This window comes from Vidua chalybeata, chromosome 1 (genome assembly GCF_026979565.1).
Source record: "Vidua chalybeata isolate OUT-0048 chromosome 1, bVidCha1 merged haplotype, whole genome shotgun sequence".
Taxonomy (NCBI): Eukaryota; Metazoa; Chordata; class Aves; order Passeriformes; family Viduidae; genus Vidua; species Vidua chalybeata.
Window position 1 is genome coordinate 65,999,141 of NC_071530.1, and position 15,241 is coordinate 66,014,381.

The 15,241-nt window shown below is 44.7% G+C and overlaps 2 protein-coding genes and 1 long non-coding RNA gene across 6 annotated transcripts in view; 2 read left to right on the forward strand and 1 right to left on the reverse strand.

The window, feature by feature from the left end:
- The first annotated feature begins 1,983 nt into the window (after positions 1 to 1,983).
- GCM2 (glial cells missing transcription factor 2) lies at positions 1,984 to 6,747 on the forward strand. The gene is made up of 5 exons (XM_053957446.1): positions 1,984 to 2,025; positions 3,289 to 3,541; positions 3,930 to 4,042; positions 5,485 to 5,610; positions 5,863 to 6,747. Exons 1-5 carry the CDS (start codon positions 1,984 to 1,986, stop codon positions 6,745 to 6,747), a joined length of 1,419 nt encoding a protein of 472 aa, XP_053813421.1.
- Positions 3,882 to 14,642, reverse strand: LOC128796116 (uncharacterized). Of its 2 annotated transcripts, none has more exons than XR_008433733.1 (7): positions 14,555 to 14,642; positions 11,226 to 11,401; positions 9,335 to 9,543; positions 8,585 to 8,737; positions 7,260 to 7,303; positions 6,983 to 7,101; positions 3,882 to 4,087 (listed from the first exon to the last, which is right to left on the reverse strand). It is a non-coding gene; the product is annotated as an uncharacterized LOC128796116 (long non-coding RNA). The 2 variants fall into 2 exon arrangements; XR_008433732.1 differs by lacking the exon at positions 14,555 to 14,642 and adding an exon at positions 14,433 to 14,528.
- Positions 14,643 to 14,653: 11 nt separating this feature from the next.
- The window catches only part of MAK (male germ cell associated kinase), a 30,346-nt gene continuing 29,758 nt past the window's right edge, over positions 14,654 to 15,241 (forward strand). For 2 of the 3 annotated variants that reach the window (XM_053957417.1, XM_053957435.1), the window contains exon 1: positions 14,659 to 14,738. The gene's annotated coding sequence lies outside the window, so the exon portion shown is untranslated. Of the gene's footprint in view, positions 14,739 to 15,241 lie in introns of all 3 variants that reach the window. The other variant, XM_053957426.1, reaches the window with a different exon arrangement.

Below are 15,241 nucleotides of genomic sequence, written 5' to 3' on the forward strand. Positions count from 1 at the left end.
TGAATAATTATAAAAGATACCAAGTAAGGAAATAGGCAATTTAGTGTACCCAGTTTGTAAGTCCCACAACTATTACAATAATTTCTTCCCACTTACTAAAGAAAAGAGTAAGAGGATTACTACACTTCCCACATTAAATAAAATTACTAAAAATTCTGGGTCATGCTATATTCATTTAAGAAATGCACCTTTAAATATATATATAAATGAAAATTTGTAAGATAAAGATAAGAATGCATTTCAAAGATCCTTACGTAGTCTTCTGCCCTGTCTGCCATATTGCCACTCATATCTCTATTTTGTTCTTCACTTCTTTCTTCCTTTGAAAATAAAAGGAAGAGAAAAATACAGGAAAAATCTTCTTTCTCCATCCCCCCAAAAAACAAAACCCAATCAGCCAAAACAAACCCAAACAACTTTTTCCGCCCCAAAGCTGAAGAGCACCTACTCATCCCCTCACTTCCAAAACGCTGGTTTTCCTTCATTATTACCTAAACTGCAAAACTCCCCCACACCTCCGAACCCGAGGTTTCTGGCGGCCGCGGGGAGTCCCGCGGTGTCGCCCGGAGGGAGCACGGAGTGTCCCCCTCTCCGTGGCCGCCGCCGGGTCCCCGCCGCGGGGAGCGCCGCTCACCTGGACCATGGCGCAGGGGCTGCTTCAGACCCTCCCCGCGGCCGTCACCCGCTGCTGCTGCTCCACACAGCCGCGCTTAGGGTGGAGGGCGACCCTCACCAGCCTTTCCCACAGCTCCGAGCACTCTCCTTTCCTCAGCAAGCCCTCACTCTCTACCCCAGCAGTGGGGTGGGGGGGAAAAGGAAAAAAAGCAGCCCGGTTCGCCTCCGCCCTAAAAAGCCTCAGCTGTGCGGCACCTGGGACGGGTCCCTCGCACCGGCACTTGACAGACCCCCGGCCGAGCCCAGGGGTGCAAAGGAGGAGCTCGGAGCCTCCCTGGGGGCTGCTCTTGGCCGAGAGGAGCCACAGCCAGCGTGTGCTGCTGCCGGGTGGGCTTTATTGGGCTCAGCTGGGGGTAAAGTTCGGTAATTTTTGGACCAGAGAGGAGGGAAGTGAATGAGAAAAATCATTGCGAACAGGTGAGATCGTTTAAAGTGTGATAACAGCACTCGGAGTTCAACGGCTCGGTCTCTGTGCTGTGGTGGATAGTGTTTTTCTTTTTGTTTTTCACACCAAAAATCAATCTCCCCCACTCCAAAAAAAACCCAAACAAATAAACAAACAACCCCCCCACAAAACCAATAAAAAGAGAAACAAACTCACGAAAACCAAAGGAACCAAACAAAAAGCTCCAAACTTCAGACCTCATCAACTGTTTCTTTTGAAAATAAAAACGTAACACAAAATCTGTAACTGTTCAATAAGTCAAAATGTGCCTATCAATACAATGGCACCAACACCAACTTTGCACTTTAAACCAGGTACTATAGAGCATAGGGCGAAGGGGAAACCTGCCAAGTAAAGCCAATTTCGTTTACATCCCAAGAGCAGGTTATTCAGCATCTTTGCCTCCCTCCGGAGGCTTTACAAGCTGCGGGCAGCTCCGAGACACGCTCAAAATTCAAGATCAGGAGCATCCCGGTGGGGCAGAGACGGGTCCCCTGGCTCCCCATCACCCCTCCCGTCATCCCGGCCACCCGCGGGAGCGAGCGGCAGAGCCCCGCGACTGCCGGGTTAGACTTCCAAACCCGGCTCAAATTTGCCGAGGTCACGGCCCCCAGTGTTTGGGGTGCATTCGTGCACAACCCCTGCATCACACACAGCAACACACCTTCAGGTAAGGGTAGCGAAACCCGCCTGTGGCATGGAGGGGGAACGCAGCTCCTGCCCCACCCAGGGAACGCGGTGGGCTTCGGTGATGGTGCTGCTGTTCCGCCCACGAGGCCGGCTGAGAGCTCCCCCACCCCGACCTCGGCGACGCCCCGACGGCATAAAAAATCGGGAGCCGCCACCCACGGCCACTCTCTGCCATGAAGCTCACCTGGGACATCAACGACCCCAAGCTGCCGCAGGTACCGGGTGGGCGGGGAGGTACAGGGGAAAGTCCCCGTCCAGCTCTAACGTGGAGCTGGGGAACAGCGGGACGAATTTCGCTCTAAGCAAAGCTTTTTTTTACGTCTGCTTTACTTCTATTTTCACTTTGTGTTATTTTGTAGTCTTTATAAAGTCACTTATAATAAAAGTATGGATTTGATACACGGCTTTGCCTAGCTGGATATGAACTCCTAAACAACCTGTGGCTCCATTTGGACAGTTTCCTTCTCCCGCCTCTTCCTTGTTCAAGAAATGTTGAATAGGAACTTGAATTGATTGTTTACTACTATAACCCAAATTACCTAATTATTTCTTTGGTTTATTGATGCAACACTTTAATGCCAATGAGCACTCCACTTTTTTTCTAGTTGTGAGTTTCAAATAGGTTTTTTAATTTGCAACTTTTTTCATCTTAGAGTTTATTTAAGCTTACAGAGCCCATGCTGTTATGTCTTAATGAATTGCTTAATGCTGTAAAAATTGTTAGTTGCCTTCTGTTTGCTGAGATTGCTCCCACATGTGGTACATACATATGTTAAATACGTATTGCATTATAAATATTTGCAGTGTAAAATCTTCTTTCATAGTTCTGGTAATTACATTTTAGTAAGGAATTCCAGAAAGCTGTGAAATCCCAAAAAACTGAAATGTTCTTTGTGTTACTATACATACATTGGAAGTACATTTGCAATAACAAATCTTTTTATCTCTATTTTTTGGGAAAAGCCTTATTCAAATCATATTAGATTCACTTTAAGAAGCCATAGCTAAAACTTCTAGTTTCCTGCCTGCAGGTGCATTATCCCACAACAAGGAGAACTTAATAGCAGTCATGATCAGGGTGGCTTGTGGTCTGTCTGGGCACACTGATAGTACACTAGTCAGTGAATTCTGGGAATAAAGCTGATGTCTTATAGCTGGTAACTTCACTGTAAAAGGCAAATGTGTCAGCAGATGGTGCTACAATGGATCATGATGCAGAAGAGGAAACGATCCTGACTTTCTTTTCAGATACGGCATGTCAGACTGCCCTAGCCCTTTTAGAGAGCACTTCCGAACAAGCTATTCTTCGGATATTTCTTTTTGTGCTGCTTGTCTGGTGATAGAAACAGCTTTTTTTTTTCCCCCCCTGTTATGTGTCTTATAAGAAGGCAAAAATATCGGGTTGTAATATGCTAATAACGTTCTCTTGCTCTTCTCCTTGCTGCCTTGCCCTCCCCACCCCACCCTCCCTGCTGCAGGAGCCCAAGCACTTCGACGCCTTCCAGGAGTGGCCCGATGGCTACGTGCGGCTCATCTACTCGAGCGAGGAGAAGAATGCGCAGCGGCACCTCAGCGGCTGGGCCATGCGCAACACCAACAACCACAACTGCCAGATCCTCAAGAAGTCCTGCCTGGGCGTGGTGGTGTGCGCCCGGAGCTGCGCTCTGCCCGGCGGGGCCAGGCTGCAGCTCCGCCCCGCCATATGCGACAAGGCTCGGCAGAAGCAACAAAGTGAGAGGCACCCAGAGAGAGCTGCGATGCCCAGGGGACCCCGTTTCTGGCATCTGGGCTTGATTTCCAAACTGGAGTCACTCTTACTTGCGGGCAGACTAAGGCATAATTGCAATGACTGATGAATTCCAAACCTCATCAATGTCTGTTTGCAAATATTTAAGGGGATGTGGATTTAAATCCTTTAAATTACTAGCGTATACATCTAGTGGCAGTTCTAGTTCACACCATTTAGCTATACTTGGCAGTCCGTGTTGCATTTCCTTAAACAACACATTTTAATCTGAATTTTGGAAAAGTCTGACCATGTTGCTCTTAAGCTCTGTTTCCTCTCGGGCAGCATCCTTGTCCTTAACCAATCCCTTCAGTAGTTTCTTTCTGTTCACAGAGAAAGCCTGCCCCAACTGTAACTCTGCCCTCGAGTTGATTCCTTGTCGAGGACACAGTGGTTATCCAGTCACAAACTTCTGGAGGCTTGATGGCAAAGCAATATTTTTCCAGGTAGAAAGCAGCTGTATGTATTTGTGCACACCATATAAAAATTACCTGTATATAAAATAAAGAGAGAGATTTCTTCCTTCTCCCCCCACTTTTTTACGTAACACAGACCATGATGAGCATGATGGAGGTCTAGTCCATTAGTCCATGATTGAATTTCTCTTTAGTATGAACGTGATAAGAACAAATACTTGGCTGTCTCTTTAAAAGCAGCACTTATGGGTTGGCAATATTCAATTTTAACTACAATATCACTGATGGGTAAAATTCTTCTCTCTTTACAGAACATAAATATGAACAAAAAGGCTGTCTTGCACCCTGGTTGCATATGACAACTGATCTCTCCAATGTTATTTCCAAGTATTTATTTCCTACTAAAATAAATAGGAAAAAAAAGTCTTAATTTACATGAGTTGAAACATAAAAATTCTACTTCATGTGAAATAGTTTGAATAGTTTGAATTTTGAAGTATTTAAAATCTTGACAGAAAAAAGAAGAATCTTAGCTGAAATTTGAAATTTCATCTTGATTTTTCTTTTTTTAGCAACATTGGAACAAAAACAAAGCAAAAAGTTTCTGTTCTATGAGATTGCATTTTCTCCAGGATATTTTTCCCCCCGACTCACACAGCAGTGAATTGTTCTCCAGTCAGTAAATGGAAGAAAACTGGTCATATTCTCAGATTCCCTCCTATTATTCTTATTCAAATGTTCTCTTACAGACATGCAAAACTGGAAGACTTTACTATCAAAAAAGTTGATAAACCCTTGCTTAGAAGTTAATTTCTGCTTGAAAAAAAAGCAGTGTTTAAAAAGCAAATTTTAGCTTCCTGCTTTGTATTAGGGACTGTATGTAGGTCTGTTCAGACAAATGAGTAAGGAAATGCAGTGTCCATGACTTCATCATATGCTAGTGTAACTTTGGTTATGTAGATCTGCATACCCACAAATAGCAGAGCATTTTCAGATGGTTTTCCATTATATAATTTTCAGTCCTGTTCAAGAAGGTGTATTGCTTTAAGAGAATATTTTTCATCTTGTGGCATGCAACCTCTTTAAAGCCTATTTATACTATTTATATATGTGCTTATAAGGCAGAACTGAGATACTGGACTGCAGAAAACCAACCAAATTAATTTTTTCCCCCTTGGTTCTAATTATCTACTCCTGAACGTCACAAACTTAGGTAGCACTTTTGTTCATTCATCAGCTCTGTAGTCCTCACTGACTTCTCCATCACTTTTTCCTTCTATCTACATCCAAATCATGTTTTATTCTATTTGTTTATTTTCACAATGAATTTGTCCTTGTTTAGTTTCTTCATTATTTTTTCTTGTGCCAAACCACAGACCATGCTGTGACTATCCCTTGTACTACTTAGAGCATTTTCTCTAATTTTACCCCCTTCCAGGTTCACATCTAATTCTCAGTTAATCCTAATTTAGGCTAAAGGAGTCCATGACCACCCCCGGCCAGAGAGTAAACTGGAGGCAGAGGCAAGAAGAAGTGCAATTAAGAAGCAAATGTCCTCTTATCACCACTCCCAGAAAAAGAGATCTCTAAATTCAGAGGTAAATCAAAATCATTAGTGAAATAAAAAGGTGACATAAATGAAGACTTTTTTGTCAATTAAAAATATGTGATAAGCACGTACTGGGGATCCCAGGGCAAAACAAAGCTTTACACCATGCTATTAACATGTATTAATAAGAAATTAACATCTGTTAATTTGGGGCTGAAACTAGCAATAGCACAAGTATTGAGACATTTGGGTGTGGGCAGTATTGATTCCTATATCTTAAAGATCTACTTCTCCTTGTCAGGCAGGAAGATACCCTGACAGCAGTGGTTACACCAATAACCTACAGAATTTTCACTGTATGGATGGCCCAGAAAGAGTCAGTATCTTCACAGACACCAGTTTTTCAACTCCAGCCCAGTCTTACCCTTCGCTGCAGAACACAGACCTCTACAAGGCACCTTACGACCCAGGCAGCTTCCAAGAGGACCAGCTATCGCCATACCCTCCTAAATGCCCAAATCCAAGGATCTATATGCCCATGCCATGCAGTTACGAGTTTGGAGTTCCTACATTTATAAGCTCAAGTCCTTACCCAACATTTTACAAAGATCTGCCCAGTCCTGCCATTGATGCAGACCCCCTCACTCTGAATGGGTCTCACTACAACGCTGTGACCACCCATGATAAGAGCTTTGATAACCCTGTCAGACATTACGGATTGAAACCAGCGTGGGGGAAAACCGGCAGCGGAGACCGGAGTGACTACGGGCAAATGGCAACAAGTGCTCCCCACCCTTACTGCAGTGGGGACTATCCCTGCAGGTACAGCCCCAGCCCCGCTCCCATGGCCCCACCACTGCAGACAGTCATCACCACCACCACCAAGGTGTCCTACCAGGCCTACAAGCCAACCGCGCTGAAATACAGTGACAACATCTGTGACATGAAAAATCTCCAGAGCTACACCCACGTGGCAGAAAACATCTCAGGTGCTGTCTATTCAGGGATGAAGATTCAAGAAGACTTTGGAATGATAAAGTCAGCGTTGCTCTACCAGCATGACTCCATCCCCACAAAATCCAAACCAGCTGAGAGTGTGGAGAGCTATCGGTATGGGCTCCCTCTGGGGAACAGCTTCGCTGAGCATGAAGGCCAGGCCCTAAGGTTTGAGAGTGCTGAATATTGACTAAATGGTGCCTAAATGGCAAATACCTGCAGATGGGAGAATAGATTATTGTGCTGACCATGTCAGTGCTAAGCCAAGTGGTTTGGGATTTGAGGAGATGTAAGGAAGCAGAACATCAAGACAGCTTTTTCTCAAAAGCACCTTTCTGGAGTTGAGTGCTGAGTGAATTATATTTTGCATCTAATTTCAAAGAAATCCCACACAATCTCTAAAATGGCACAAGGAACTAACACACCTGGGAGAAGGTAATATGGAAGCACAGCTCTTCTGGAAGTCAACAGCCTCCTCTGACAGCAAGTGCAATCCACTTATAGCTACAACTCCTGCCTCAAGCTTTGAGAGAAAATGCTCCATCTGTAAGAAAGAAAAGACTAAACAGATAATGAGAAAAAAATGATGGAAGGTGGACATAGATTATAGTCAACTGAAAGAAATGGCAGGGAAAGAAAGAAATAACAGAAATGTTAAAGCAAGACAATTTGCAGAATAATTCACTTAAATGGTTCATTTACCTGCCATGATCCTTTTGATGAATGGAAAGATCAGCTAAGTTTCTCTGAAACGAGAAATGAAAAACCTGAAACCTGAGAAATGAAACATGCTAAATTCATGTTGCTTTTTGATCCCCTGTATCAAGACTAGAAACTACCCAGCCTTTAGATCTAAGAAGGACAGCCCAGCACAGCCACAACCAGGAACTGATACCCTGTAACACTCAGCCTGGAGGCAGGAAGGCTCAGGCAACCCTCACCAAACCTGCTCAGCATCACATGGCTGCCAGAGTTAACTTATGTTATCCTGAAAACCATTTACAGTGAAACTTCCTTTTGTTTAAAGGGGCCTGGCAAGCTGGTCAGACCAATTGGTTATTGGTGCAGAATCCTCTTTACCCATGAATACAACTCGTCCTCTCTAAGAATGCAACATCTCAGCTTCTTAGTACAGGTCAGTGTTAAATTAACCTTTCATGGCACCCTCTCTGCACTCCATCTCCATCAGGTCTTTCTCCCTCTCCCAAGGGACTTGTAGTGATTTTTCTCTCTGTAAACAGAGCTCCCCATGATAGCACTAGTTCAGAAATCAAACAATCAGGCAACAGAGAGGTTACAAAACAAAATCTCCAAACTGAGCTAAACAAAGAAAATGTAAAGAAGTGCATTCCCAAATTCATCCCTAAACCAACTAATTCTTTTATCTGGAAAGAAGAAAAAACAGAACAGTGCTGGTTTAAAACTAAAGATATTTTGAAAGCCACTTAGTACTGGGGAATAGAACCCTCACCCAAAATGTGTGTGCCAAGCAAGGGAGCTAAGTAGACACAGGGGTTGATCAGGGCAAAAAAATTTCTTTTGGTGCCATTATTATTGAGTTACCAAGTATGTTTAACTTTTTAAACATTTTTCTTTTTTGCCTCTGTCTTACATATATTTTTGCTGTGGTTGTAGAAGCAGCATACTACTGTAGTCTTTCAATAAATGTGAAATCACAGTTAAAAGCAAGGCACCATGTAAAGTAATGTGAGCAGCTGGCTAGTTAGAATTATAAGATTCTGTGCACTGAAGCTATCATTAAACTGGTAAATAAATTGTATTTTCAAATAAAAGCATACAAATATCTGAGATTTAAAAATAGTTATTTCTGATGCAGTATATTTTCTTTCTCTTTATATTTTTATGAAAAACAATGTGTTCAGTCTAAGATGTGAAACTGAGCCCCACGGGAATTTAGTTAATAGCATTCTGTTTCAGCAGTGAATTGTTCTGAATTTTAAAAATTCAAGCCAGACAAAGATGGAATTCACAAGAAGACTAAATTAATTCACCTGCAGCAAGCTTACCTTGTCTTTTAGCTCTAGTGTACTTTCTGTATATCTCCCTTGGCTTTTGTTAACCTCTTATGGTAATTCTTCTACCAAGTGTTTTAAATTACTGATAAGAAGAGATTCAGGTGGACAACATCAATTTGATAATTAGCCCACATACTTTAAAACCTTTAAAAAAGAAAAAAAAAGGTGGTTTGTGAGCTATTTCCCAAAAAGATTAATGCAAAATTTTAGAGTTTATGAATATATAGCACTATGCCTGTTTACTGAACTGGGATTTCTTGGCTGTATGCCAAATCATATTGAGGTATTTGACAGGTAGAATAATAATCAAGGCTTACAGCCTTGTAAGTTTAAAGGGGAAAAATATATAAGAGGGGAATAAAGCAAAACAAAATGACTAGAAAAGCTGGAAGGATTCACTGCAGGTGGGAAAGTCAAGGAAAATATTAAAGCTGTAAAATGCTCTATTTTATAGTGATTTTAGAGGAGCTAGCCAACCACAACTCAAGCACAAGTTATTAAAATACTACTAGCTATTCAAACCGACAAGCTGTGGGGGTTGCATGCTGTTTACATTACTGGTATTAAACTTGTCATTGTAGTTGTATGCTTAAATCATTTTACTATCCAATTAAACGTATCTTTTAAACCAGTAAAGAAAATGCAGCCAATTGTGTTAAGATGCTACTTTTAGGGTGTGGATTTATTAATAATAAACACCACAGCTGTTTAAGCACAGTGGAAAGCTATGGTGGTGATTACCTTGCTGCATCATCTGAGCAGTACAACAAATAAAACATCTCTAAAGGTTATTGCATTCTTTCTTCACCTTGATTCCTCTCATGTACAAGTGTCTGGGATGAGATCAGCTGTATGTTACCTTTTACAGATAAAAAATCAGATGGAAAAAGTCTAGAGTTGCAGACAGTTTTTCTATTCAAAATACATAAATGTAAAGGCAACAGGAGTTTCTGTAACAAAAGGAAAAAAAAAGAGCTGAAATTGAAAGCCTCATTGTAGGTTTATACAGCTGCAGCACTGACTTTAAAAGCATGTTCCTCAGGCAAAGCAGCATCCTGAAGCAAGATAGTCCCTGAGTAAGCACCTTCTCTTCCATTAATTGTCCCTTTCAAGTGTGGTTTTTGGTCCTGCATTGAGCACCTGAGAGGAGCCCTTCACTGGCCTGTAGCCTCTACTCTGACAGGCATCTTCATCTAACAAACTCCAGTTGTTATGGCACAATCACAGAGCGAGCAAAGGAGAAGGTGCTTTCAAATCTCAGTCTCCTGTGGCTCTGGCTTCAAATGGGTTACAAGGGCCCTACTGAGGTAAAGCACCACTTGTCCCCGTGCTGAGGATGCCCTTTGTACCAAAACAGCAGCCTCACAATGGCAAAGGTTAAAAGCCCAAGTGTTGAGCAGATGCCTCCCAGAGACAAGAGGCCCTGTGGCAATGTTTTTCACTCCTGTACCCACAAAATGCAGCCATGTGTCACACACCTGACAGATGCAAATATTTGTGGGCATCACTTTATGGTCACACCTCATGGAGGGCAGACAAATCCTGGCAGACTGTCCTGCTCCATGACCACCTGTATCCACCCAGTTCTGCTAAAGAACTCCTGTGAGAGTCCAAGCAATCTGCTTAGTCCTTGCTCGTCTTCTGGAACCAGGTTATCTCTGGGCTTTTCAAATGTGCTAAATGCTACAAACAAGGCATGCAGGAACTTGGCTGTTTTGGGCTTATTGAGCCTGAAGTATTTGATCTCTTCATTTGGGGATACAAACTATCACCTTAAAGACAGAGACAAGCTTTTTCTGAGTTCTGTGAGTGGAAACCAGCAGTGTAACAGAGCTGAATATGATTTGAGACTTTTTCCTTCCAGGGGATTTTCTGGGATTTCTTCTGAATTGCTGGGGTTTTTCTTAGTGTCTTTTTGGGGGGAAGCTGTCTAAAACAACTGAGACAGTTTTCACCAAAGTAGAGCAGGTTTACTGAGAGACATCATTTAGCAGGATGCACAATGCAGCTCTAGGGATGCATTTAGGAAAGTTCATGTCATTCCCACCCTTATCAGTTGAAGTCACATGCAGACAAAAAGGGGAGAACTGAGGCATTTAGTATTGGAGTGGTTCCTCCCAATACATAGAGTTTAATACATAGAAGTTAATCCAGGCCTGTTAAAATCCCTCTGCCTGAGAAATGAAAAGAGTGGTGCACAGTGGTTATCCATGCCTGGATTACTGCCTTTGGTACTTAGCTGCTTGAAGCTAAGTATCTGTCTGTCACTAATGAGCAAAGGGAAGGTGAAACAGATAGTGTTTATGTAGTGCTACACCTGGGATTGTGCAAAATTGAGAGTGCATTTCAGCCCAGCACCTCTCCAGGCTTGCAAGAGTCCGCATGAGACACAAAGATCAGTGGGATGACACAGGTGCAAGTAAGTATCACAGGAAAACATTGCTAGTTTGGTTCAACCTCATTCAAACAGAAAAATGAACTTCACACAATCCCTATAAGCTTCAACATGCATGCTGGTACTTGTGATGGTGTTTGGGAGAAGGTAGTTTCAGGTATTTTGGCTGGCACTTGAGCATAGCATCAACACCGTCAAGGACCACAACCAAAGGAGGTTCTTTCAACAGAAAATTACCAGTGATTTTCTGTGTGTTGTTTTGTAAAATAAGCAGGGAAGCAGGTGCATGAGGATGTTCTCAGAGGTCCTTTAGTAGGTCTCACAAACATCCTGGGTCTCTTTGTTCCATCCTGTTGCCTTTCCTTCAGCTTCCTGGTTCATAGCAAGAGCGCAGGACAGCATCTCTCTCCTGTCTTTATGACAAAATTAAGTGTTAAGTGACTGGCTTGCAGTGCCTGTACTGCAACTCCACACCATATTACAGTCTCCCTCAAACACTGACAAGTTCTGTCTACAGCCTTTCTGTCTTCCTATGTGTGAAATGTCAGGGACAACAAACATGTGATCCTGGTAACAGAATTTAGTCTTAAATATTTCTCTCGTCCAAAACTAATACAGAAATTATTTAAACATCAACCCCTTGCTTATGCTAGATCCCTTATAAGTGACTGTAATTAGACTGGAAATGCCCCACAGGCAACCAAAAACATTTTCATCTTGTTCAGCAACATGGACAGTAGGATTGAATGTACCCTCAGCATGGCTGATGATGACACCAAGCTGTGTGGTGCAGTCAGCACACTGGAGGGAAGGGATGGCATCCAGACAGACCTGGACAGGCTGGAGAGATGGGACTGTGAAAACCTCATGGAGTTCAACAAGGCCAAATGCAAGGTCTTGCTTGTGGGTTAGGACAGCCCCAAGGACAAATACAGGCTGGGGGAAAATGAAGTGAGGGCAGCCCTGAGGAGAAGGACTTGGTTGTGTTGGTTGCTCAGCATGACCCAGCAGGGTGTGCCTGTAGCCCAGAAAGCCAAAGTGTCCTGGGCTGCATCCAAAGCAGCATGGCCAGCAGGCTGGGAGAGGTGATTCTGCCCCTCTGCCCTGTTGTGGTGAGACCCCACCCGCAGTGCTGCATCCAGCTCTGGCCTCCCAACATAAGAAGGACATGGACCTGCTGGAGCAAGACCAGAGGAGGCCATGAAAATGCTTAAAGGGCTGGAGCACCTCTCCTATGAAGACAGGCTGAGAGAGCGGGGTGGAGAAAAAAGGGCTCTGGGCTGACCTTGTAGCATCCTTCCAGTACCTAATGGGGCCCTGCAAGAGAGCTGGAGAAGGACTTTTTACGTGGGCATGTAGGGATAGGACAAGGGAAAATGGCTGTACACTGAGACAGGGTGGGTTTAGATTAGATATTAGGCAGAAATTCTTTTCTGTGAGGGTGGTGAGGCACTGGAACAGGTTGCCTAGAAAAGCTATGGATGCCCTGGAAGTATTCAAGGCCAGGTTTGGATCAGGCTTTGAGACATCTGGTCTAGTGGAAGGTGTTCCTGACCATGGCAGGGAGGTTGGAACTAGATTTATAAGTTTCATTCCAGCCCAAACCATTCTGTGATCTTATGAAACTGAGTGGCAGCACCAGAAGAAAAGGACAGAGCCCATCACTGGGAAAGGACAGTCATGGGACATGGCTAAAGTGTAGAGAGAGGAAAGGACACAAGAGCAGGGAGGGGACATCACAGGGCAACTGCTGCATCATTTCCACTGACAGTGGAGAGGTGTTTTCACATATTTAAGGTAGGGATGTATCCATGTAGTAGTGATCAAACATATTCTTAGAGGTTAATGCATGGTTAAATTCTTTGCTATGTACAGTCAGCTCCTGCTGAACCTCTGCCTGAATTCTGCTGTGTGGGTTATGGTACTTTCTTCCTTCTCATGTCCAAGTCTCACCTTTGAACTTTATTTTACCTGGCAGTCACCTGGCAGTCACCTCTGATGTTTTATTTCAGTAAAGGAAACAGGCATATTTTGTTTCAGAAAATAAAATGTTGTTTTCTTGTACTTTCATTTCAGCAAGCTATGTGCAAGTGGTCAAATCCTTTGAATTCCAGAAAACCGATTCCCATAGCCCCACGTTCCACCCAGTTGACTTGAGGTAGAATCAATTAATCTGTCAACAGTTCTTAAATCATCACAAAGTTACAACGCCAATTAATGAGGAACAGGGAGGGGAGAGAAAAAAAAGGTAAAATTAAGACAGCTTCCCATTTTTGCTCAGCAAGCCTGAACTGCCAGCATGGTGAAGCAGATAGGAATCTAAAACAGATAGGAATTTCTAAAACAATATTCTGCCTTTCCCTCCAGAAACTACTACTGCTTCTAGTAGTTATTGTGTTGAAACGATCTCCTCTTTTTCTTGCCCCTCACTCTCAAAAACATTAAAATATAGGAAGCTCAAGTTAATACTGAGAATTGAAGCTTAAATGAGACTTCCCTGCCAAAAGAACCTCTGGGTCAGACACTAAATATGCCATTTTTATTAACTGTGCCTTCTGTACACCCTGGAGAAATGCAAGATTCCAAAGAACCAAGGAGAAAGTTCATTATTATTTTTGTAATAGAAATACATATATTTTAGAATGTGTAGAGCACTCAAAGTTTCTCCCCTGCATCAGCATTAGCAATTTGCATTTTAATAAACTGCTTACAATAAATAATTTTTTTAAATGCTAGGGAGAAAAAAATTCCTCAGGTTTCACTACAGCTGTGAATATTACAAGTGGGAATTTCTGTACAAATCCTAAGTACACTGTGGCTTAGCTGGTAGCTTTATTTCATATGATCATAGAATGGTTTGGACTGTAAGGGGACCTTGAAGATTGTCCAGTTCCAACCCCCTTGCCATGGGCAGGGACAGCTTCCACTAGACCAGGATGCTCAGAGTCCCATTCAACCTGGCTTTGAACACCTCCAGGGATAGGGCATCCACAACTTCCCTGGGCAACCTGTCCAGTGTCTCACCAACATCATAGTGAAGATTTTTTTCCCTAATATCTAATCTCTTTCAATTTGAAGCCATTTCCCTTTGTCCATGCTCTTGTAAGTAGACTCTATCCATCTCTCCTGAAAGCTCCCTTTAGGCACTGTAAGGTTGCTCTAAGGTCAGCCTGGAGCCTTCTCTTCTCCAGGCTGAACAGCTCCAATTCTCTCAGCCTGGTTTCATAGGAGAGGTGCTCCAGCTTTCTGAGCATCACAGAGCATCCAGCTCTGGACTCGCTCCAGCAGGTCCATGTCCTTCCTGCTCTGGGAACCCCAGAGCTGGATGCAGCACTGCAGGTGGGGTCTCGCCACAGCACCAAATATACATTCAATATATAATTACTATTAGCAGTAATTATAATAAGGTCTGCCTAAAGAGGATCTCGCGTATCATGGGGCCACCTGTGACGTGGCCCTCGTCATCAGGCTCAGCTCGAGTTGCGCACCGCTCCCTTTCCAACGGGGCGCTGCCCCCGCTCCCCGCAGAGCTGCTTATCCGCCGCCTCCCAGCTCCTCCGCCCCACCTGGGATACCCGGGCAGCCGTGCCCGCGGCCGGGAGGGCGGTGCCGGCGGCGGGGCCCGCCCCAGCCCAGGGCCCGGCCCCGCGCCCGTCGCCCCGGTGACGGGGCAGAGCGGCCCGGCCGAGGGAGGCGGCGGGCGGGCCGGGGGCTCGGCGGCATCGACCTGGCTCCGCCCGCAGCGCCGCGGTGAGTGAGGGGCGGCGGGGACGGCGGCGAGTCCCCCTCGGGCCGGGCTGGTGAACACCCGTGCTCCGGGGGCTGGGCTGGGCCTCTCTGGGGTCCTCCCAGCATGGAGGAGGTGCTGGTTTGGGCTGGAGCGGGAGCGCTCAGAGCTGCGTTCCTGAAGAGGAGCGCTGCTGCCGGCCCCCAGCGTGGTTCGGGGGGCTTGGGTCGGTGGCGCGGTGAACTCGCGGGTGTGGGAGCTGCCCCGCTGCAGTGCTGGGCTTTGGGAGCGGCAGCGCCGCGTGGTGCGGAGCCTACGGGGACAGGGACCCTGCCAGCTTTGGCTTCGGTGGGATAGAGCCGGGCCTTGGCGGCCTGAGAGGTCTGCGGTTAATGGGAGGAGGTGAAGCTTTATTTAGGAGAACAGGGGTGACACTGGCAGGCCGGGCGGTGCCGACTTTCATAGCCTGGGTGAGCGGCAGGAGCGCTGTGCTGCCGTTGCCCTGTGAGTGCTAAGGAAGGTACTT